Source organism: Danio rerio, chromosome 25, assembly GCF_052040795.2.
Source record: "Danio rerio strain M-AB ecotype USA chromosome 25, GRCz13ab, whole genome shotgun sequence".
NCBI classification, from domain to species: Eukaryota; Metazoa; Chordata; class Actinopteri; order Cypriniformes; family Danionidae; genus Danio; species Danio rerio.
The window spans coordinates 17,277,510-17,300,815 of NC_141045.1; the positions used below are offsets into that span (position 1 = coordinate 17,277,510).

Below are 23,306 nucleotides of genomic sequence, written 5' to 3' on the forward strand. Positions count from 1 at the left end.
ACTTACAGTACTTATTGAGCCGAGACGAGTTGCTGAGAGGAATGAGACGCAGCCAGACTGCCATAGTGTGATTGGACCGCACCACATTAACATCATCCCACTGAAAACCAGAGCTCATCCTAACCCACCTCACCCTCAACCTGCAAGACTGCTGCTGTGTAACACAATCACTGCGTTCGAAACCAAATACTACATAAGTGCACAACAAAATAGTAGTATTTCTGATTTTACAGTAGTCATAAAACAGAAAGAACCAAGGAGCTGTGTTTCCAGAGGTGTAAAAATAGTGTAAGCATGGCCCCTTGTTTTCTACCTAGGGAAAGACCTAGCTCTTTCATCTCTTTTCAAGACCTTCGCTCAACTTTGGAACACAAATGTAGATCTTTTTGATGAAATCAGTTGTTATTTTTGTCTGGTTTTATTTGCGCACAAAAGTACTTGCTTTTGTCATAGTCACTGTTTTGACCATGTTCTTGGTACTTTTATGGACCCTAGCTGTTTACTGAGGGTCAGAGAGTTCTTGGATTTCACAAACAAATATTTTAATTTGCTAACGATAACCTCATGACCATGTTCTTGGTACTTTTATGCACCCTAGCTGTCTACGGAGGGTCAGAGAGTTCTTAGATTTTGTAAAAAAGACATCTTAATTTGCTACAGATAACCTCATGACCATGTTTTTGGTATTTGTATGGACCCTAGCTGTCTACGGACGGTAAGAGTTATTGGATTTCACAAAAAAATATCTTAATTTGTTACCAATAACCTCATGACCATGTTCTTGGTACTTTTATGGACCCTAGCTGTCTACAGAGGATCGGAGAGTGCTCAGATTTTATAAAAAACAAATTAGTTTTCTACTAAAAACCTAATAGTCAATGCAATGACATGTAGCATAACTGCACTGTGGTCGTCCCGAGTTCGAATTCCGACTCGCAGACATTTCCCAATGCCATCCCCTTTTTTTCTCCAACTTTACTTTCTGTCAAACTCTACTGTCCTATCATAATAAATGCAAAAATCACAAAAATAAATCTAAATTTGAGTTCTGAAGGGCTTACGAATTTATAATGATATGAAGATAAGTAATTACTGACAGAATTTTCATTTTTGGCTGAATTTTCCCTTTAAGATGTGTTTTAAGGACACATTTTAAGAAACCACCAAGACGGGGCCTTAGTAGAACCCAAGTGTGCATCACTTTTTATGAAAAGTGAAGCCAAAACATTTTCATTGCCCTCTGGTGGCTGACTGCAGTACAGGTCAAAAAAGAAACCATTAAAACAGGGCGAACATTGTCACACTCTAGGCCTAAAAAAGTGAAACCAACTCATTGAGCGCCCTCTAGTGGCTGGCAGCAGGACTAGCCTTTTTATAAATATCTGAATTGTATGCCAAACAAAGAAATTACACTACACCACAAGTACATTTTCCCAAAGATGGTACAACCATTTTAGACTGTCTATATCAGTGTTTCTCAACCACGTTCCTGGAGGACCACCAGCTCTGCACATTTCAAGTGTAATTTAAGTGCGTTTAATAAGTGTCATTTCTTTATTTTGGTTATAGTTTGTTTATTGGATGCTATAAAAATGAGGTGTGACATCATAACCCCGCGCTTGTGATTGGGTCACCAGGACTATTGGTTGGGACGTTTGATACCGTGGCTTTACCTTATGATCCAAATAATGGCATTGGTCCTAGATGACAGCAGGCAAACCTGGTGTATTTTGGATTCATTTTTCTATCAAGTCTATGGTCAGTGTGGCGGCTCAATCAATCTTCAAATGTGGCCTTCTAAGAATGCAGCTTCTCAATTAAAACACAGCCTCTCCATGAAATTAGTACACAATCAAATATAGTACGTTTCATGTGATGACTCAGAAATTTTCTTTTTCACCATTCAATTCTGTTATTATATTATTAATTAATATTGATTTTGGATTTGGGGTTATAATGTACTGTATGAAGTTGATTTTCCAAGAAAAAAAGTGTGTATATGTTATGCAAGCAGCCCTTATTTTACTGTATGTCAACTGATAAAATTGTCTACCTCTGCCTTTTTTGTTTGTAATATGATCTTGTTTTCCAATGGATCTGTTTGTGAGTAAATCCATCTGTTTGCTCAATACTTTGTCCTTTTCTTGGTCTAATCTTTTTTGTATTTCTATAATATGTTAAAAGCAGTTTGTTTTCTCAAACAGAAATGGACATTTGCTTGCTGTAGCTCTTATTAATCCATTTTCAGAGTTAAAAGGACTTTGTTTTGGTTGTTTTTTTTTTTACCTTTCCAGTGTCTAGTTCCAGTTCAAATGGCAAACATAGTTTTTGGGAGGTCTTTATTTGACCACCGAGCTTAAAATGAACACCCTTTTTTAATAGGAGTCCAGAGAGGAGAAGCATCTGACTGCTGGTTCACTCTCACCCAATACCAAGGAAAGAATAATACTGGTGAGTTTTTTTAACTTCTAACATTGTAAATTTTTAGATACAGTACAGAAGCATTGCTTAACTGCTGTAATTTACAATAAACATTTACAGTAAAGTTGTATTAGTTACTTCAATTGCTAACAACATTAAGAATGTAAATTCAATTCAACATTTAATAGTTTATATATTTAAACAAATTCATTTAAATATACTTTATTAAATATTTATATATATATATATATATATATATATATATATATATATATATATATATATATATATATATATATATATATATATATATATATATTTAATGCAAAACTTAACATTAATGCATGATGTATTATATAAAAACCATGATTTAAAAATGTAGTTAAATATTTCATTAACTATGTATCCAAAGATGCAAATTCAATTTTATGCGCAAAACTGGAATATTGAATATCTCCATCTACTGGACATTATTAGCTTGGAATACACCACAGCCAAAATAAATGGTGCCAGTAAAAAATTGTACAATTTTGGTTAAATATGATAGAGACTGTTTCAATCCCGATTTTGTACCTATTTTTACAGTATTACTGTTTTTATTTTATTTATTTTTTTACCTTTTTTTCTTGAGTGGATCTCGGGCCTTGTTCAAAATGTAAATGTTCAAAAAAAGTGGTAAAAAAAAAACCCTGAACTTGGACTGTCAGTGAAAATTAACAGACATCTAAGAATATCCCAAAACTAGACTAGTAGTCATATAGTCAGATTAGACAGACTTTATGTGTAGCCATTCATTTCTGTTTATTTGATGACTAGTCTAGTTTTGGCCTTTAGGCGTCTATTATTTTTCACTGAAATCCAAATGTAGCCTTGTTTTAGCCTAAACGACTATGTTTAGACATCTATTAGACATCTATTAGACATCTATTAGACATCATTTTAAAACAAAAAATGCTTACTGGGCATGATCTCTTATAAAAAAATTACATGACTTTTTTAATGCACATACTGGTATTTGTTTGGTAAAAGTGCTTTCATCATAGTTTATGCACATCTTTTCTTATCAAATAAAAAGCATTTCTCAGATACCAAGATGTTCATAAATTTTGAAAATACGCTTAAAAAACGGTTGATGGAAACAAAGCTACTGCCACTAACACTTTAGTGTTTTATATTCACTATATTACAGTAATGTTATCATTTAGCTTTTATTTTAAATGTCAGCAACTATGGGTTTAGGGTTTAATTATGCTGTAACTGTTTAGATCATTCTACTCTACCTCATGAAGCTAATGTGGAAGTAACTGAGACTGCATTTCATCGAAATTTCGCTAATTCTGGCTCCATAATAGACCAGATTTTTATTGAGTTCACTATTAAATTGGCCGACTTTACAGCAGAAAAAAAGGTGTTTACAGCCTGATACAAAGAACGATTTTGGTGTATATAACTAATATTACCCTTCATGACAACTGTGAGGGGAGTGATTTTTTTTTATAACTCATCCTATCGTTTTTGTCAAGTTATATTAAGTCTGCATAATTAAGGGCGTGGCCACTAGAGGCACAGCTATGTCTCACTGGTTGCCATCATGTTATTCCGACTGATTAGCCGCTGAACTCGGCATATACATCGTATTTTTGTTTTGTTTTATGTGGCTTTACACAGCTATTTGCCTTTCATTTGGCTTTTATTTTAAATCTTAGCAACTATCTATGGAGTTGGGCGTTTTCATTATGTTGTAATTGTGTAGATTTAAAATGTAAAAAGTGTGAACATATAATCCAATGGAGTAATGTAAATATCTATCCATATTTTCAGTGTATTAGAGAAACGACACTTTGATCTCCACCAGCTGAAATGTACCAAATGAACACCCAAAATGAAGCCAAAACCAGCATTTTCAGAACATTATGGCCAAAACCCATCAAAATGGCCTCAATGGACCTCATCCACCTCTTCAGCGACTGCATTCAATCGGCTTCATCTAGAACTCAGGAGTACCTATACTTCAAAGATCCGGAAAACAAGTTCAACCCGAGTCCTTCAACCCTAAGCGAGATCTTCCTGATGACGTTCATTCAGCGCAGCACCGTTTTAAACCTCACTGACATCTTTAACACCACAACTATGACCCCGGAGCAGAGGATCCTTCTAGGTGCAGATTGGGTTTGGGCCGTCTTGGATCATCCCAGCAGGAACCCTAAAATCCAGATCGCCGTCCAGGTTTGCCACCTTCCAGAAAGAACCGAGCAGATCCTGGAGGACCTTTCTTTGGATCTTTACGCTGATGTTATGCGTATGGCCGGGATGGACGTGGTGGAGAAAACTCAAGCCGAGAGGATGGTGGACTTCTGTTCCTCCATTGGTAGAGATTGTTTCACACTTTTCCTCTTTTTTGGACGGCAAAAGGATGAAGGGAACATCTACGGGCTGCTGAGCAACAATCTGCAAGCTGCTGTGGGGAAGTGTGTGAGGATCGATCAGCTTTTTATCAATCATTTCTTTAAAGGTGCTAAATGTTTTGTTACTCCTGCTGGAATGTTACAGGCATTGGTTGGTAAAGAGGGTAATGATCCTTTGACCATGCTTGTTAAGTTCACCTAACAGCTCACTTACACTTTGTTTATTTAAATCATAGCTATCCTTTCCATTTCATTTTAGATTTAAACTAAAGTTTTACTTTTTTTATTTGGATGACCAAACCTTTTATTATTAATCAATTTGTGGTTTGTACAGTATGTGTGTATGTACAGCATAAGTACCTTTATGAAGAGAAAACTGTACTTCTAATTTTATTTAACCTTAGAAATCACTTAATGCATTTCTACATTTTCTCCCATCCTATGCACATGCAAAAGGGTAGGGACAGTTAAATATGCAAGACAGGGTTCCCACGCTTCTTAAAGTACTTGAATTTTAGGCATATGGATTCAAGGCCTTGAAACTACTTAAAAAAAAAACACAGGCCCTTGAAAGTGCTTGAATTAACTTTGAAATTAAATTAGTTTATGGTTTTATTCCAACAATTGTACTCAATTGTCTAGAAAAGAATGAAAAAAACATTCCTAAATTAAAAATCTTAAATACAAATATTGTACAATAACAGTGACAAATAATGCACAATTTTATCAATATTTCAGAAACCAGATTTGAATATCACCAGTGTTGAATTCAACAAATTTTATTTAAACTCTTTAAACAGGACTTTAACATGATAACATTTTATTGTTAATTTTAAGTGTAAATGAAATGTTAAGTACAGTAAGGACTTTTGTTACACTACATACAGTATGCTGGGGTATGAATTACATAGATGCTTGATTTAAAATTAATGGTGCTTTAAAAAGTCATCAAATCTGCTGTTTGTGAAAACGTGGAAATCCTGCTAAGAACTAATAATGCTTGTTTGGTAATCAGGGAAAACTCGTTTTTAATAATGTGGACAAATAAAATAAATAGAAAACATTTTTTTATTTGTTTGTGTTTTTCCAGTAAAAAATGGATGCATTTCAAAATAAGACAACAGTGCTGTGTATTTCTGGCCTGTTTTTCTTGAATTGTTTAAACAGAACTGGATCTTTTGGTTGTTCAAAACAAGCAAAAACATACAGGTTTAAAAAAATAAAAATAAAAAAAAGCAGATTTTAACCCTTTTCTGACATTGACTCAACATGTTCCACAAGACATAAACCAGCTTTTAAACCATGTGTCATCAGGAGGCTCAGTATGCGAAAATGTTTTCTTTTTTGTAGCCCAGCTTGAGCAGATTGGGCAGGCAGGCTTTCTCGATCATGGCTGGAGGTCCGCACATGACCACCAGCACATCACTGTCTGCAGGCGGCAGATGATCTTTCATCATGGCTGCGTTAACAAACCCTTCACTGTACTTCCAGCCTGTCACAAAAATACAGACACAAAAGCTTCACAGTCACTTCTACAGCAGGCAGTGTTTGTGTACATTTGGGATATCATGTTAACGCCTATTTAAACCCACTGTTTACAATTGTGGCTGGGTCTTTTCTGTTATTTCTGGAAGCTCTATAAAGTGGTGGTGCTGACTTTTGCCAACTTTTAAATGAAAAAAATATATAAATAAATAGTAACATGGACATAAGTAGACATCATAAGCTTCTTATAAGCACCCCACATGTCTTTGTAAACATTGTGCAATTCTGAGTGTGCTACACACAGGTGAGCGGGCTTGACAAACCACCTGTAGGACAAACTCTCCTATATCTGTATGCTTTGTTAAATTAATATATGCAATAAGAGCACTTGTACAGCCTCCTCACCCTTCTGTATTACTCCGCCCACATAGAGTGACAGCAGATCAATAAACTCACTACACTTTGACAAATATTGCTGCTGTTGAGCAACATAATGTACTTTTGAGGCTTTGTAGAATGTAGTTGTTTAGATTGCAACTGTGCAGTTTATTCATAAGGATAGTGCCTATTTTAAACATTTATAATTTCAGAGATTCCTTGCGTTGGTGGCCATCAGCATATGATACTGAGCAGAGCAAAGACGGTTGCACCACAAGATGGCGATAGAGACCGCATAATAAGTCCTTAGGGGAGAAAAGTCAGTGTTTTCTTTTTGTATCTCAAACTGCAGCTGATCAAATCATAATAAAACAGGTTAGTGACATTCCCATTGGATCTCTCTTTCTCTCTTCTATGTTGTAGTGCTGTATTTATACCATAGTAATCTGCTAGTGTTTGCTAAGCTTTAGCTTTTTTGGGGTTAATTATTGTAATCTCCTGATTGCAACAAAGAAATACTTGGAAATCATTAAAGACTGATGACATTTCATGCCGTTTAATCTTATGTATATATATATATCTTATGTCAGTAAAATCAGCTGTTTTTTTCTTCCCTTTAGACATAACACTAGAGAGTCATTCAAACTCTAGCTCTAAAGTGACGTTGGTGAATTAGCAACAGTTTTTGCTCTTTTGACCGTCAGCTACAGAAGAAAGTAGTTCATCAAAAGGATTTTTGAGACTCTGTTTGATTTTCTTTTTTATATACATGATTATGCCGTTGAACTGTTGTATAAACGCAATATCACACACATAGCAGTGCGATGTGGCTGTATATGGACAGTAAGGGTAAGGCACTTGGCCTGTGGCTTTGAGCTAATGCACGCCTCCCACCAGTGCCGACTGCCGATAAACAGCCATATCGCACTGCTATGAGTGTGATATTGCTCATACTGTATATGCAGTTGAAGTTTAACAGAGCAAAGAAATTTTCAAAGTATGTCTGATAATATTTTTTCTTCTGGAGAAAGTCTTATTAGTCTTATTTCAGCTAGAATGAAAGCAGTTTTTATTTAAAAAAAAAAAAAAAACTTTTTAGGGACAAAATGATTAGACCCTTTAAGCTAATTTCTTTTTTCCAATAGTGTACAGAACAAACCATCATTTCACAATAACTTCCCTAATTACTCTAACCTGCCTAGTTAACCTTATTAACCTAGTTAAGCCTTTAAATGTCACTTTAAGCTGTATAGAAGTGTCTTGAAAAATATCCAGTAAAATTTTATTGACTGTCATCGTGGCAAAGATAAAATAAATCAGTTATTATAAATGAGTTATTAAAACTATTATGTTTAGAAATGTGTTGAAAAAAAAATCTCTCTGTTAAACAGAAACTGGGGAAAAAAATAAACAGGGGGCAAATAATTCTGACTTCAACTGTATATATTGCTCATGGAAATATAACAGAAATACTCCACATCTTAATTTAATTTGAGTTTACTTTGAGTATGACTTTACCTGGATTAAGGTCATCAAAACCTTTGTTTACATGAAAGATTCTAATCTCTGAATGTTTTTGTCCATGTATAAGTACCAAATATCACATGACCAGATCAGTTTTATGTACTTGCTACTTACCGATAAGGTATACAATTGTGACCAACGCTGTAACACATTGTCGCAATGTTTGAACCGATTATAAAACTTAATTTGACCCACATAATATGAAAGGAGGCATGAAGTTTGTCTGTTAGTGACGTATAATAAAAATTACATGGATGGATTTTAAATAGCAAGCAATAATTTGGGGTTAAATATGTTAATAGTACCTTCAGAGGGTCTGTCCAGAGTGTACCAGAGTTTGAGTTTAGATGGGTGATTCCTGTGGACTTCATCCAGCTCGTTACGTAAAAGTATGTCCTTCTCAGTCTGGGGGAGTCAAACACACACTAAATAAGGTGCAATGCATGGGTGTAAAACACTGGAGGAATGTACTTGATTATTGTACTTAATAGTTAAATAACAATCATGTAGAAGTGCATAAACCTAACCGTAAGCCTTAATATAAACATTAGATGTATCTCTTAATTCTGATTGGCTGATGGGAATGTTGTTTCTGGATCAACGTATATGTTAATACAGGAACATGTCCTATTTGGTGAAATCAGGTCGGCAGACTTCTTGTGCATTAATTTTATTACATTTCTGTAAGAAAAACTGTCTTATATTACTCTTTATAGTTTGATTTTTACAAAATAAAGTGCATTTTTGTTGCATTTTTACATTTGCTTCCAGTTTTATATCCAAGTAATTCTTCAACTACGGGCACTTTTATGTCTTTTGATCATATGTCTAAAAATATACATCATTTTGTTCAAACTCCTTTTTCTTTGTCAAACTAACAATAAAACATACTTTAAATAATTGTACTACCTTTCTATTATATTTTTTTCATATTATTCAACCTCCTTTCAATTGTCAAAATCACTGTTTTCACCATCGCACACTCAGAGTTTTAAACTTCAACAATAAAATAACATTTTTAAATATTATTTATCTGGTAACTATTATTGTATCTTAATTAACCACTAGTGAAATCATTTAAATATTTTATAGTTATTGTGAGACTAATATCAATTTTGTGCTTTCTTATTTTCTGATTCATCTTTTTGTATTCTTAATGAAATATTATATATTTTTTATTTACATTAACATAACCATCATACAGTTCTCTTTGTCTTGTTTTCTGGTTTAAAAATGACTGTCATTAGATTCTTTAAGACATTACGTCTTGTTTACAGAACAATCTGTCATTCTGGTTCAATTATTTTGTATAATTAACCACACATTTTCTTCTATATATTTATTCTTTTATCCAGTAAAAATCAGGGTGTAAATCTTCAGTCTTGTTTTGAGATTAAACTTTTACTTAAAAGTCATATGAAACTTAGTTTGAATAAATTATTATTATTTGTAAATGAACACTGAAGTAGTAATATGGTACAGCAAGCAAATTGACAAAACTGTAGCACATATTTTTGGTGTATATCCACTTATTAAGTGTGGCATCATGCAAAGTGGCTTACAGGTCCAATTGTCATATCAAATTGTATGGGCAGACTCAACAAATGGTAATAATAAATGGTTACAAAGAGATGTAATACTTTCAAAAATCACAATCGCAATTATATATATATCCATGCCTATTATTAGATGGCCAGAAAGTGATAATTTTTTTTTATAAATTGTAAAAATATTGGTGTCTGTGATGCAGCAAATCCAGAGACTGTTGTGTACACCATGATGTTCCGCTTAGATGCGAAAATAGTATTTCTTCATACCTCACCAGGGGCGGATTGACCATTTGCCAATTCTTTTTTTTAAATGTGGGCCACTCAGTTTCTTTTTTTTTTTCTTTTTTTTTTATATGTATTGTTTTTACATGCACAGAGCTTTTATCTCTTGCAAGACGTGAATATTATGATGATAATAAAAAATGCTAAGCATTTGGCCTAATTGGCTATAGCCGGCGGGTTTCGAGATGGGCCGGCCCAATCAGAGGTAACGCGGACGTAATCAAAATCTGGCAAGAATGTCAAATAAATAGTAAAAAAAAGTGGTGCCGAAAAGCTCAGAGAAATAAAAAAATGGCTCTAAATTCAGACGTGCCAAATGCATAATATTAACTGAAATATTCTCTAAAGGGGGCAACGCAGTGGCACAGTGGGTAGCACTGTGGGTGTCACCTCACAGCAAGAAGGTCGCTGGTTCGAGCCTCAGCTGGGTCAGTTGGCATTTCTGTGTGGAGTTTGCATGTTCTCTCTGTGATCACGTGGGTTGCTCCGGTTTCCCTCACAGTCCAAAGACTTGTGGTACAGGTGAATTGGGTAAGCTAAATTGGCTGTATGTGTGTTTGGATTGCAGCTGGGAGGGCATACGCTGCGTAAAACATATGCTGGATAAGTTGGCAATTAATTTCGTGCACTGGTGTGTCTACAGTGCTAGGGCTGATTTGTTGTCCGCCCCTGCTGTACCTCACCATACATCACAACTTAACAAGCGGATATAGCAGTGCTTCTGTGGTTTGATGATGTCAGTTTGACAGTTTGGGTGAACTTAGCCACGTGACGTCCCTCCAACCAAAACTGCTGCGGGTGAAATATGTGAGGTTATATATGCAAAAATAAAACCCCTCGCCCAACTACAATGACGTTTCATTTGGAAGTATGTATTTTAAAGAAAAACCTCTAGCAAATTCTGCTTTAGATTTATTTTATTTTGCTACAAGCTGGAAGAGTGAAAACTGAAAACCCTGGATCCGTCCGTCCATCCGTTATTCAACATTTCAACATTTTTTTTTTTTTTTGGAAACTAACAACTTATTCAATAATAACTGAGGATGTTTATATATTGATATCAGTAAACACACAAAGGTATGTATCCAGAAAACTATTAGGGGTGCGAATTTTACCGGCGTCAGCATTATGTTTGTTGTTACGTGTTTGTTAATGTCCTGTAGAATATTCCGTCATGTGACTGACCTGATTGGCGAATATGAGAGAGCACACGGTCTCGTCAAATGAATCTGCGGTGATGCTCCTGATCAGCTGCAGCATTGGAGTGATGCCTGAAAGAAACAACAGGTCCTCTTTAATTAATGTGTCCTGATTAATTGTTTTGGCAGTAAAGTGTGGAAACCTGTTATAAATAACTGGAGCTATTTCAAAATGTACACTGTACCTGTGCCGCCAGCAATCATGGCCACGTGTTTAAACTTCCGCACTTCAGCTTCAGATTTTTTGTCAGGTCGAATAGCAAACTTCCCTGTAATGTGAAATATGTTCAGCATCTAGTGCATTTTAGTGCACTTTAAAATGCACACAGGCGATGACTTTGTAATAATTTGAAAGCAATAAGACATCGCCCTCTAGAGGATAAATGTATTGCAGCATATCTCATAATATGTGTAAATAAAACGATAGGCTCTGAAAAACTTTACTTAAATGATCTGGATAAAATAGAAACATTTAAACGGCAAATGTCAAAGTTGAAGAAATAAAGTTACTACTAAAATTTGGTTTATGAAATATTGATCTAAAAAATTGTAATATAATTCATGAAAAAAATATTTGCTGCTATAATATTCACTCCACGTGAAATTACTAAAACAAAAAATAAATTGTTTACAACTATACAAATATTAATTTATAACAAATGATAATAATTATTGTAATTATAATATTAGTATTATAATAGCATTATTATAATAATAATTGTAATATAATTGATTGTAAAATTGAAATAAAGATGAAATAAACAAAAGACTACATAAAAAAGTACTGAGATGAATAAAATCCAATCATTTTGACAGAAACCAAAACTATTAAAACTAATAACAATAAGAAATGCAATATAAATTATGAATATTTAAAAAAATAAAATGTTAAATAAAATAAGTGAAAGCCGAAGTACTGAAATTACATTAAAATATAATCAATATAAATATATTTTAATTGTAAAATGTAATTCCTAAAAATATATGTGATAAAACTGACAAAAATTCATATTAAATTTTAAAAAATCTAAAATTAAATTTAAAAATTTATAAAAATATTTTATTTTAAAATAAATACAAGGAATTATATAGAAACTAAAACTAAACATTTATATAACTAATACATCAAAATATTAATACATTTATAAATGTCAAATTTAACCAATACAATTTTTTTAAAGATTAAAATGAAAACATTTTTAAAAAGCTAATCTAGGATAAAAATTATAAATACTAAAATGATTGATTGATTGATTGATTGATTGATTGATTGATTGATTGATTGATTGATTGATTGATAGCAACTAATAAACCAATAAAAGCATTACCCTTTCCATTGTACACCAATAATCCATTTGGACCTCTAAAGTCAATAGTGTCTCCAATCTTCATATTATCCAAGTACTGAGACATCTTGCCTCCATCAGGATAGCTTGGATGAGTATTTTTATAGTAAACCTGATATGAGATATTAAAAACCATTTCAAACATTACATCCCACTACAAATCTTAAACTGCTTATTTTGCAATCAGAAAAAAGTACCTTTACAACTAGATCAACATAACCCTGATCTTGATCGCTGGACACAGGAGTGTAAGCACGTACCACCAAACTCCCATTCACTTTTGCAGACAAATAAATATGCTGACCTGTGACATAAGAGAAAAGATATGAATCAATGAACGAAATAAAGCCAATGTTGCGAAATTAGGCTCAAGTTCAGGTGATAAAGGTGTAGAGCAAAGTCTTACCGATTGGGAGACCAAGAACATGAGATGAGGACGGAAGACCAAACCTGAATCTTTTTGTGTCATGATTGATTTCCTGTTGAAAAGCATTATTGCATGATAAATCATTTTGTTGTGTTATATGTAGTGTCACAGAAATCAATGTGATATTGTAACTTTAAGCAGAATGCAAATTAAACATTGATGATCGGGGTTTGGGGGGATGAGGGTTGTCTAATACATGTGAATCACATTTATGAATTTATTTAAATTACATCTCATTTCATAATGAACCGTATTTAAGTTGTCAGTGTTTTGAGGGATATTCAGAGTACTCTGACCTACAGTAACCTCTGATTAGCTGTTTCAGTGGTTACAGGTCAATACAAACTATGTGTCTAATTTTAGGCTATATGTTATTTTACGAGAAAAGTGTCTTGCGAACACGTATCTGCTAGTTTCAGATTGTTGAATCAAATATATTGGCACAAGTGTGCTTTTACAATGATGTGAACTGTTATAGGGGTGGTCAAATGTGTATTTATTTAATCTTTTTTATTATTATTAACATTATTATAATTTTAAGACTTTTTTTATGCCAGTAATTATAATGATTATACGTCACTGACATTCACTTTGATGTAAACATGTTTGCGATATACATTGCTTCAAAAAGAACTATTGATGTTCATGTAGGCCTATTGCACGATACGTTAATATATTGATTATTGTGTTGTTATTATTATATTTTTAAGACCTTTTTATGTCAGTGATTATAAGGATTATATTGACTCTGGCAATCACTTTTATGTAAATGTGTTTGCGATATAAATTGCGTCGCAAAAAAAATTTATGTTCGATGCGTTAATATATCGATTATTACAATAATACAAATTGTGTCACGAAAAAATAAAATTTTGATGTATTGCGTGATAAGTCCATAATGATTATTGTGAAATTATTATCATTTTAAGACTTTTATTGTGGTTATACTGATTATAACCTCCATCACCTTCATTATAAACGTGTTTGTTGATATAAATTCATCAACAATTATTTTTTATCATTTATAATTACTTTTAATAATAAAATTTTTGATGTTCATGTATTGCCCAATAATGTCCTGACATGAACATCAATCATTTTAAAAATTGTATTGTGTGATAAGTTGCTGTATTGTGACATGGTTTTCATTTTAAGACCTTTGTATTGTCACTGATTATAATGATTTTACAGACACCAACAGTCACTTTTATGCAAACAATATATAACATGAGGAATATAACAATAGTGATATAAATTTCATCACCAGAAATTAGTGATGTTTATGTATTTCCTGATAAGTTGACATATTAATTATATAACATATCAATCTTTTGTTGTTGTGTGAAATATTGTCACAGAAATGATCGGGATAAGTGATGTTATTCCCAATTTAAGATCACTCTGAAACTGAATGTAATGACTATTGAACACCATAGCAATGTGAATATCGGCACTTTCAGGGCACAAACCTTTTCATTCCATTATTTAGATTCTGTAATTTGATGTTTAAAATGATCTACTACAAACTTTGACACTAGTAAATGTCCTTGTAAAGGGACGTTAACTTTATTTGTGAATGTGAGCCATTTTGCTCTGTCACTTTTCTAGATGTGGCCTGCAGCTTTGTCAACTCCTGCTGAAAAGTCTGTACTGTAGTTTTCAGGAAAACATACATTATTTTGATTGTAATGGAGTTTACTGAGCTTGTTGAAACCTCCAACAGAGATTATTCCCTTTTATGCAAATGTGATGGCCGACATAAATTGGGTCTCCAAAAATGACTGAAGTTATGTTCATTTATTGCTGGATAAGTCGCTAAATTGATTATTGTGACATGCCTACATTACATTGTACTAGTGAAAATACAGACAGAACAGCAGGTTAAAAATGTCAACTGAAATACTTAATCAATCAAAGCTGCAGTACCAGAATTACTAAAACTAAAAGCTGTTTATAAAACTATTATAATAAAAATGTGCTAAAAATGTTTGTAGTATCATTGAATAAAACATTTTTAACATAAGTTTTTTGTACAGTGGAATAAAGCTGAAATAAAAAAATATGAAATAGCAATATAAACACTAAAATGAAATATTTAAGCATAACTAAACATTTATTAAACTAAAATAATAATAATCTTATTTTTACATTGCAGGAGAAAACTGAGTTTCTGACTGACCTCTTTTTCTATGAGTGGCAATGGGTATTTCACACTGGGGTCCTGCAAGGCTTTTGGAATCTTGTTTTGGGGTTTTGGAGGCGTGCTGTTGGAGCCTGCTGGTTTGAGGAAGAGGTAGAGGACGGTGATCACCACTATAGAGACCCCGATGAGCACAGGTGCTGTCTGAAAAATACACATACACCCTTAATACATGCTGTTAATACACACTTGACTGGTTTAGATGTTTGATTATTGTACACTCATTGTATTGTAAACTCAATCATTCATTCCTTTTCCTTTGGCTTAGTCCCTTATTTATGAGAGGTTGCCACAGCGGAATGAACCACCAATTATTCTGGCATATGTATTATGCAGTGTGCACTCTCTCATTCACACACACTAATGCCAATTTAGTTCATCCATTTCACCCATAGCGCATTTCTTTGGACTGTGGGGAAACCAGAGCACCCAGAGGAAACCCATGCTAACATGGAGAGTACATAGAAAATCTTCACAGAAATGCCATCTGGCCAAACCAGGACTCAAACCAGCGACCGTCTTGCTGTGAGGTGACAGTGCTAACCACTTAGCCACTGTGCCACCCTATTCAAATATTAGTTATATTTATTTTTTAAATATAAATATTAAATATTTAATTGCACTGGAAAGGTATCCGCCCCATAAAGCATATGCCATAGTAACAGGCGGTTCATTCCGTTGTGGCGACCCCTGATAAATCAAGGATTTAGCTGAAGGAAAGTAAGTGCAGTATTTAATTCTAAGAATAATTTTGGTTTTTAACTTTGTTACCAAATGTTATTAAGTCATATTATTTGAATGTAAATCAAACTTTTTATTATACTAATTCTTAACTCATTTGTATATGCATACATTAATAGAGGAGATGGATTGTAGAATGGTGAATTAATTCATTTAAAAATATATTTTATATTAAATTTATATTAAAATGTAAATTGTATAAAGAATTAAATATAATCATCAATTAAATGTTTAGTTAATTTCTATTCAAATTCTTTAGTAATTATATTTTCAAGTATTAAATATTTAAATAATCCATTTTTGGCATGGATTTGAAAGTGGTAAATTAATTTCATAATTAAATCTAAAATTAAGAAAACTGTTTTGGATGAATTCCCAATTATTCTTTAGCCTAAATACATTCTGCAGACAAATTGTAAATATAATTAACTTTTTATATACTTTTTTTTAATGTTATAGTTTATAATTTGTTGCATGTTACATTGTAATATTTTAATTTAGTGAAATATTATGCAGAACTTCTATTCCAAATAACTGGTATATCAACATGATAACCAACACTATGAGCTACTGGCTTATTGTGCTACATTCTGATGGCCTAACCATGCCAGCAATTTCCTCTCACCTTCTTTCTACTTCTGTCATTTGATCGAGAATAAAATCAACAGAAGAGTGTAAAACTGACATAGGAAAGTGCAAATTATTTTTTGCATGGCAGTGTGAAAGAGAGAGGCAAAAGAGGAAATACTCACTAGAATGTCCATGCTGTAGTCTTATTCCTGTACTGAACTGTTCTGGGTTTAGTCTACGTGAGGTACTTGTGCATTTCTTTCCTATATTTCAACCTTTGCACCAAGGCCAGTTCATAAAGAGAGTTATTGAAAGGCAGCCAATCAGATAAGGTCTCCAAGTGGCCTCAGCCAATAGGAATGGGATATTCTAATGAGCAGCCTTGTTGCCTATGGTTCTTTGTGCATGTTGGTGATCACCTCATTGCCTGATAATGCATGCTGAGGGACGGGTTAAGATTACCCCTCTAGTACAGGAAAAGAACAGAAATGCCTGACATATCTGAAGTTTTTGGATGTTTTTTATTCAGTTAAGACAGAGATCTATAATGTAAAGATATGAAATGGTTTCAGTGGAGAAGAATTTAGAGGACAATTATGATCACTAAACAGGTCTTACTGTATGTTGCATGGATGAATCTTTGGGAATAGCCAAAAATGCATTTTATGAGTGAAAATTACTGATTTTTTTTATGCCAACAATCGACAGGATATTAGGTAAAGGTTATGTTCATGAAGTCATTTATTAAATGTATTTCCTTAAATCTATCAAAATAAAAGGTTTGATTAGTTGCTAAGAAGGAAATTTTGACCTATTTAAATGCAGTTTTCTCAGTATTTTTAATTTTTCAGAATTTACATAATTAGTACAGTACTCAGTATAAACATGGGCTGGTAAACAATTCTAAAGGTTTGATAACCTTGAATAAAAATATCACAATTTCACGGTGTTGTGATTACTGCTCTAACAAATATTCTTTTATATGTCTGGGTGAAAAACAAGAACTTTTTTCCACTTTGAACACAATGGCTATGTCCGAAATCACAAAGTTCCATACTATATAGTACGCTAAAAACAGTAGGCGAGCCAAGTAGTGTCCGAATTCATAGAATTCAAAAAACTTCTTTGTACTTCTTCATATGCTAGAAGTATCCAGATGACCTACTACTTCCGGCAAGATTCTGAAGTGTGCATGCAATGGACACTACGCTATCCTATGATGCACCGCAAGAGAATTCATGAATGGGAGTGAAGCATCACATGATGATGACAATATGGCATCCTTACTACGTTTATTCATGCTACTCACATACTGTATAGAACATACTTTTCTATTGGTCAAGTAGTTAATTCAAATGTGGTATCAACTGAGTAGCAGGCGATTTCAGATGCAGACAGTATATTTTATTTTGAGAAACATTTAAAATATTTTGGAACAGTAAACATGTCAGGCTAAATAATTCAAATAAATCATTGACTTCTGATGTCTTCATTAGTTCAAAAACACAGATTTCTTTACAATTTAAAACAGAATCTTTGGAGATCTTTTCTGCTGGAGATACTGTTGTCCAAAAAACATTCAAAAATCAAATATACCGTAGGAATGGTATAACTGTCACGTTAGCAAGATCAAACAGGAACAAAAAGGTGCGGATCCAAGTGCAGTTTTATTTACAATGTGCATCAAACAGAAAAACAAGGTGTCCAAAGTGCAAAGTACAAATAAACAATAAAACAAGAAACACAAAACAGAGACAGGGCTCAGGAATCAGAAACTCTAAACTTACAGGAATACGGAGACAAGATGGACAAACGACGCAGTGACAAACAGAGGTGAAATGGTTGTATAAATAGTCCAGGAAATTAACAGGAAACAGGAACAGCTGTGAGCCAATCAGTGTACGTGGACCGGGTGTAATGCGCATGGTATGTATGAACTTGTAGTCTTTTGGGCGCTGCAGTCAATTCCCAGAGTCTGTGAACTACAGCGCCCTCTGGTGGTCACTGACCGTCATGACAGTACCCCCTCTTTAAAGAGCGGCTACCAGACGCTCCCAGAACAGTCCCGGGGGGGGGGGGGGGTGTGGGTGTAAGCGGAGCAGGAACAAGGGGAGGGATGGGAGGGTCAGACCAGGGTAGGTCCATGGGTCAGGCGCCCCAGCAGAAAGCCAGGGTGCAGCCGGGGAATCAGTCCCAAACAGTGGGAAAGACCACCAGGGAGGGGCGGGAGGGATGACCCATGGATGATCTCGCAGGAGACACAAGGCAGGGGGTTTTAGGAGAGCCGGCTGGAGATGCAACTGGACTGGAACCGGCGGAACTGGAGGTAGCTGGACTGGAGCCGGCGGGACTGGAGGCAGCTGGACTGGAGCCGGCGGGACTGGAGGCAGCTGGACTGGAGCCGGCGGGACTGGAGCCGGCGGAACTGGAGGCAGCTGGACTGGAACCGGCGGGACTGGAGGCAGCTGGACTGGAACCGGCGGGACTGGAGGCAGCTGGACTGGAACCGGCGGGACAGGAGGCAGCTGGACTGGAGCCGGCGGGACAGGAGGCAGCTGGACTGGAGCCGGCGGGACAGGAGGCAGCTGGACTGGAGCCGGCGGGACAGGAGGCAGCTGGACTGGAGCCGGCGGGACAGGAGGCAGCTGGACTGGAGCCGGCGGGACAGGAGGCAGCTGGACTGGAGCCGGCGGGACAGGAGGCAGCTGGACTGGAGCCGGCGGGACAGGAGGCAGCTGGACTGGAGCCGGCAGGACTGGAGGCAGCTGGACTGGAGCTGGCAGAGCAAGGAGCCCGAGCGAGGTCGGTAGAGCAAAGAGCCGGACTGAAAGCGGCAGGGCCTGGAGCCGGACTGGGACCGGCAGTTCAAGACGTCTGGGTGGTGCCGGCAGGGCAAGACACCTGGATGGCATTGGTAATGGCAGTAGCCTGGGTGGCGCCGGCAGGGCGAGGAGCCTGGGTGGCGCCGGCAGGGCGAGGAGCCTGGGTGGCGCCGGCAGGGCGAGGAGCCTGGGTGGCGCCGGCAGGGCGAGGAGCCTGGGTGGCGCCGGCAGGGCGAGGAGCCTGGGTGGCGCCGGCAGGGCGAGGAGCCTGGGTGGCGCCGGCAGGGCGAGGAGCCTGGGTGGCGCCGGCAGGGCGAGGAGCCTGGGTGGCGCCGGCAGGGCGAGGAGCCTGGGTGGCGCCGGCAGGGCGAGGAGCTTGAGTGGCGCCGGTAAAGCCAGGAGCCGGACTGGAACCGGCATTGAACTGCGCTCTGGGGCTGGAGCCGACACTGGCGGGCGCTCTGGGGCTGGAGCCGGCACTGGCGGGCGCTCTGGGGCTGGAGCCGGCACTGGCGGGCGCTCTGGGGCTGGAGCCGGCACTGGCGGGCGCTCTGGGGCTGGAGCCGACACTGGCGGGCGCTCTGGGGCTGGAGCCGACACTGGCGGGCGCTCTGGGGCTGGAGCCGACACTGGCGGGCGCTCTGGGGCTGGAGCCGACACTGGCGGGCGCTCTGGGGCTGGAGCCGACACTGGCGGGCGCTCTGGGGCTGGAGCCGACACTGGCGGGCGCTCTGGGGCTGGAGCCGACACTGGCGGGCGCTCTGGGGCTGGAGCCGACACTGGCGGGCGCTCTGGGATATGGGCAGTCCTCCTCCTGTGCCTCCTTCGTCTGGTGGTTTGAGAAGGGAGAGTGTTGTCATCAGGAGAGGGAGCTTGCTCTGGAGCTGGAGCCGACACTGGCGGGCATTGTGAGACTGGAGCAGACACTGGGGTTCCACACAGTTCTAGCAGACTCTCCAGAGGCTCAGAGAAAGGTGGTCTACGGACAGCCCGACGCGGATAAGGACGCAACTCCAACCCCGCCTCTCTCCTCCTTCCCATAGATACATCAGCCGGCCCTGAAAATATCCCTCTCTGTTGCCCTACACTCAGGCCGCCCTCCTGAGGGTTCTCCTCCTTCAGGGCAACAGAGAGAGGGGAGCCGGAGATTAATAAGGCCACTTCAATAAAACGATAAAGGTTCCAGTCGTCTTCGTATGGTGGCATGAGGGAACGAACTGGTTCCAAAAGTCCTCCCCGGAAACACATCATCAGCAAAAGATCACTGTGAGAGCTCTTCGGGGCTAGCTCCAAAAACTCCTTTATATAACGCTCTATTGAGCGGTTACCTTGTTTTAAAAGCATGATGCTATTGTCTGCTGGATCCATAATGTGACTGCGTCGTTCTGTCACGTTAGCAAGATCAAACAGGAACAAAAAGGTGCGGATCCAAGTGCAGTTTTATTTACAATGTGCATCAAACAGAAAAACAAGGTGTCCAAAGTGCAAAGTACAAATAAACAATAAAACAAGAAACACAAAACAGAGACAGGGCTCAGGAATCAGAAACTCTAAACTTACAGGAATACGGAGACAAGATGGACAAACGACGCAGTGACAAACAGAGGTGAAATGGTTGTATAAATAGTCCAGGAAATTAACAGGAAACAGGAACAGCTGTGAGCCAATCAGTGTACGTGGACCGGGTGTAATGCGCATGGTATGTATGAACTTGTAGTCTTTTGGGCGCTGTAGTCAATTCCCAGAGTCTGTGAACTACAGCTGGTCACTGACCGTCATGACAATAACAGAAAATTGCGGCGGTTTTAAAACCTTGACTTTTGTAACTGCGGTATACCTTGAAAACGGTTATTGTCCCGGGATGTTTAAATTGTTTTCGTTAACGATAGTTGACGTGTTACAATAGCAACTATAAAATTGCCACAACATAGTCAAGTACCTTACTAATTGTAGTATGATTCAAATAGGTTTGTGTAGTGTACTGTAAATTGCTGTAGGTTTTATTTTTCCTGAGCAGTGGCCAGGAACAGCTCAAAGTGACAAAAAGTCTAAACGCCCTATTTATGTATATGGTCATTCCTGTCTATTTAACGAGTCTTTTCTTCACACACACATATAGTGGAAACTCACAGTGTGAAATAATATACGGCTGTAAATAAATCTGGTTTAAATTCACATAAAGCAAACTAAAATTCAGTGTGGTTGAAACTTACGCTGCATATGCATTTGGAAGCATACTAAATATGCAGATCGGTGGATCATGTGATGTTACCTGTTTCCTGAAACACTCTTTTATTTGAAGACAACACACAAACATCTTATCTTACTTCAAAATACTTTCTCATTGGGAAAATGCGCCCAGGGTTATATCTTTGAGAACCAACAAATATGGTACAAATTGGCTGCATTTTGTGTGTAAAACGAATGCTACTGGGTATTACCGCTGACTGCTTACCTCTGTATGAAAGGCTTTTCTGCTGTAACTGGTTGGCTCAGTACCTCACCATGCACAGCAGCAGAGTTTGGGTGTAAAAAAAAGCAGCCCAGGGTTCGAGTCTGGCGAAGGACAGTTCCAGAAACCAAGGAAAATGAAACCCATATTGATATAGAAACATTTGGTCGTGATAGCTTTTCTCTTTTATTTGCTTTTGAGAACACTATTGGTTGGGTTTAGGGAAGGGAGTGTGTGGGTTTGTCAAAAAAAATGCAAAAACACATAGTCCAGGGTACATATTTGTGGGTTCTCAAAAAATGTAGCACTGGGCACATATTTCTAATGAGTATGTGTTACACTGAAAAAAAAATATTCAAAGATGATTCCTTTTTTTTACTAAAATATTTTAAGTTAAGTGGTTGTAAACAATTCGTTTGGGCTGGATTTAAACAAACAAATTCAAGAGCCTATATTATACATAAAATAGGGTCATATTTTGTTTGTAAGGGTCTCCAACAACAGTCTAATATGCATGCAAGGTCAAAAAACACTTTCATTATCTTGTAATCTGCATTTATTTTTACCTAATTATCCCAGCAACTCCCGTATGAATCGTCCAGTGATTCATTTATTCCCAAACCCCTCCTTAGTGCGAAGCTAATCTGCGCTGATTGGACCGATGACAGTCTGTTGCGATTGGTTGATACTGACTGCCTTCAGTGCCAGACAGAGTGAAATGCCCAGCAGCTAATCAACAATATAAAAGTAGTCACAGTGCATACACGTTTCATAGTGTAAGGCCTGGATTTTGGCTGCCAGTGGGTAAATGCAAATACAGACGATGGACTTGAAAATACTGACGACTAACTATTTTATGGAGCAAAAACTCCAAGAACTGGCGAGGAGATCTCCTAGCTTGTCACACTCTGCTCTTTTCACACACACGCACATATACACATTGCCCTCCTCAGAGGAGGACACAACCCACACACACACACACACATTACCCTCCTCCATGGAGGTCCGTAAACAAAGCGGCACGTGTTGCATTTTTAACGTGGCTTTACATTCGATATGACAATATAGCAAGTTAACTTGATACAGTACACGCGGTTACAAGTAACAAATCACAACTAAATACATTTGCAAGCTAGAGTAAACGAGCCAACAACTTTAATCGCACGTAGTTACACTTGAGAAATGGAGGAAGAAACCGATCCAGGTTCTGACATAGTCATAGCCCTCCTTTAACAAACGGCAGATGAAGTATTCTTTGTAGCATTTAGTTTCCAGAAGCACTCAAACTGCTCAAGGCTGGGCTATAATGCTGAGGTTTCATCTTTGGGTAAAGACTCAATAATATCCATTTGCACTTTGCGACTTCATTTGACCGGCATGTGTGTGTGTGTGTGTGTGTGTCATTTTCTGTGTTAGAGGGCGGGGCCGCAGGTTTCAAATCTCCCGGGTTTGCGCATGCAATTACTTGGTTTCGTTATCACGTCATCGCGAAACACCTAATGAC

General features: G+C 37.2%; 3 protein-coding genes and 1 long non-coding RNA gene across 4 annotated transcripts in view; 3 read left to right on the forward strand and 1 right to left on the reverse strand.

Moving 5' to 3' along the window:
* ppfibp2b (PPFIA binding protein 2b) overlaps window positions 1–2,125 on the forward strand; it is a 104,042-nt gene extending 101,917 nt beyond the window's left edge. The window contains exon 27 of the mRNA NM_001326598.2: window positions 9–2,125. Coding sequence (NP_001313527.1) covers window positions 9–71 — 63 coding nt within the window. The 3' untranslated portion in view covers window positions 72–2,125. The remainder of the gene's footprint in view (window positions 1–8) is intronic.
* Window positions 2,126–2,429: 304 nt separating this feature from the next.
* rep15 (RAB15 effector protein) lies at window positions 2,430–5,033 on the forward strand. The gene is made up of 2 exons (NM_001326596.1): window positions 2,430–2,451; window positions 4,243–5,033. The coding sequence occupies exon 2, from the start codon at window positions 4,282–4,284 to the stop codon at window positions 5,026–5,028; it is 747 nt and encodes a 248-aa protein (NP_001313525.1). The 5' UTR covers window positions 2,430–2,451; window positions 4,243–4,281; the 3' UTR covers window positions 5,029–5,033.
* Window positions 5,034–5,591: 558 nt separating this feature from the next.
* cyb5r2 (cytochrome b5 reductase 2) lies at window positions 5,592–16,795 on the reverse strand. The gene is made up of 9 exons (NM_001045360.2): window positions 16,711–16,795; window positions 15,197–15,361; window positions 12,997–13,069; window positions 12,788–12,894; window positions 12,573–12,702; window positions 11,430–11,513; window positions 11,231–11,316; window positions 8,519–8,618; window positions 5,592–6,318 (listed from the first exon to the last, which is right to left on the reverse strand). Exons 1-9 carry the CDS (start codon window positions 16,720–16,722, stop codon window positions 6,146–6,148), a joined length of 930 nt encoding a protein of 309 aa, NP_001038825.2. The 5' UTR covers window positions 16,723–16,795; the 3' UTR covers window positions 5,592–6,145.
* LOC147830846 (uncharacterized) lies at window positions 10,793–15,404 on the forward strand. The gene is made up of 3 exons (XR_015526368.1): window positions 10,793–11,122; window positions 11,209–11,332; window positions 15,173–15,404. It is a non-coding gene; the product is annotated as an uncharacterized LOC147830846 (long non-coding RNA).
* Window positions 16,796–23,306: the final 6,511 nt, after the last annotated feature.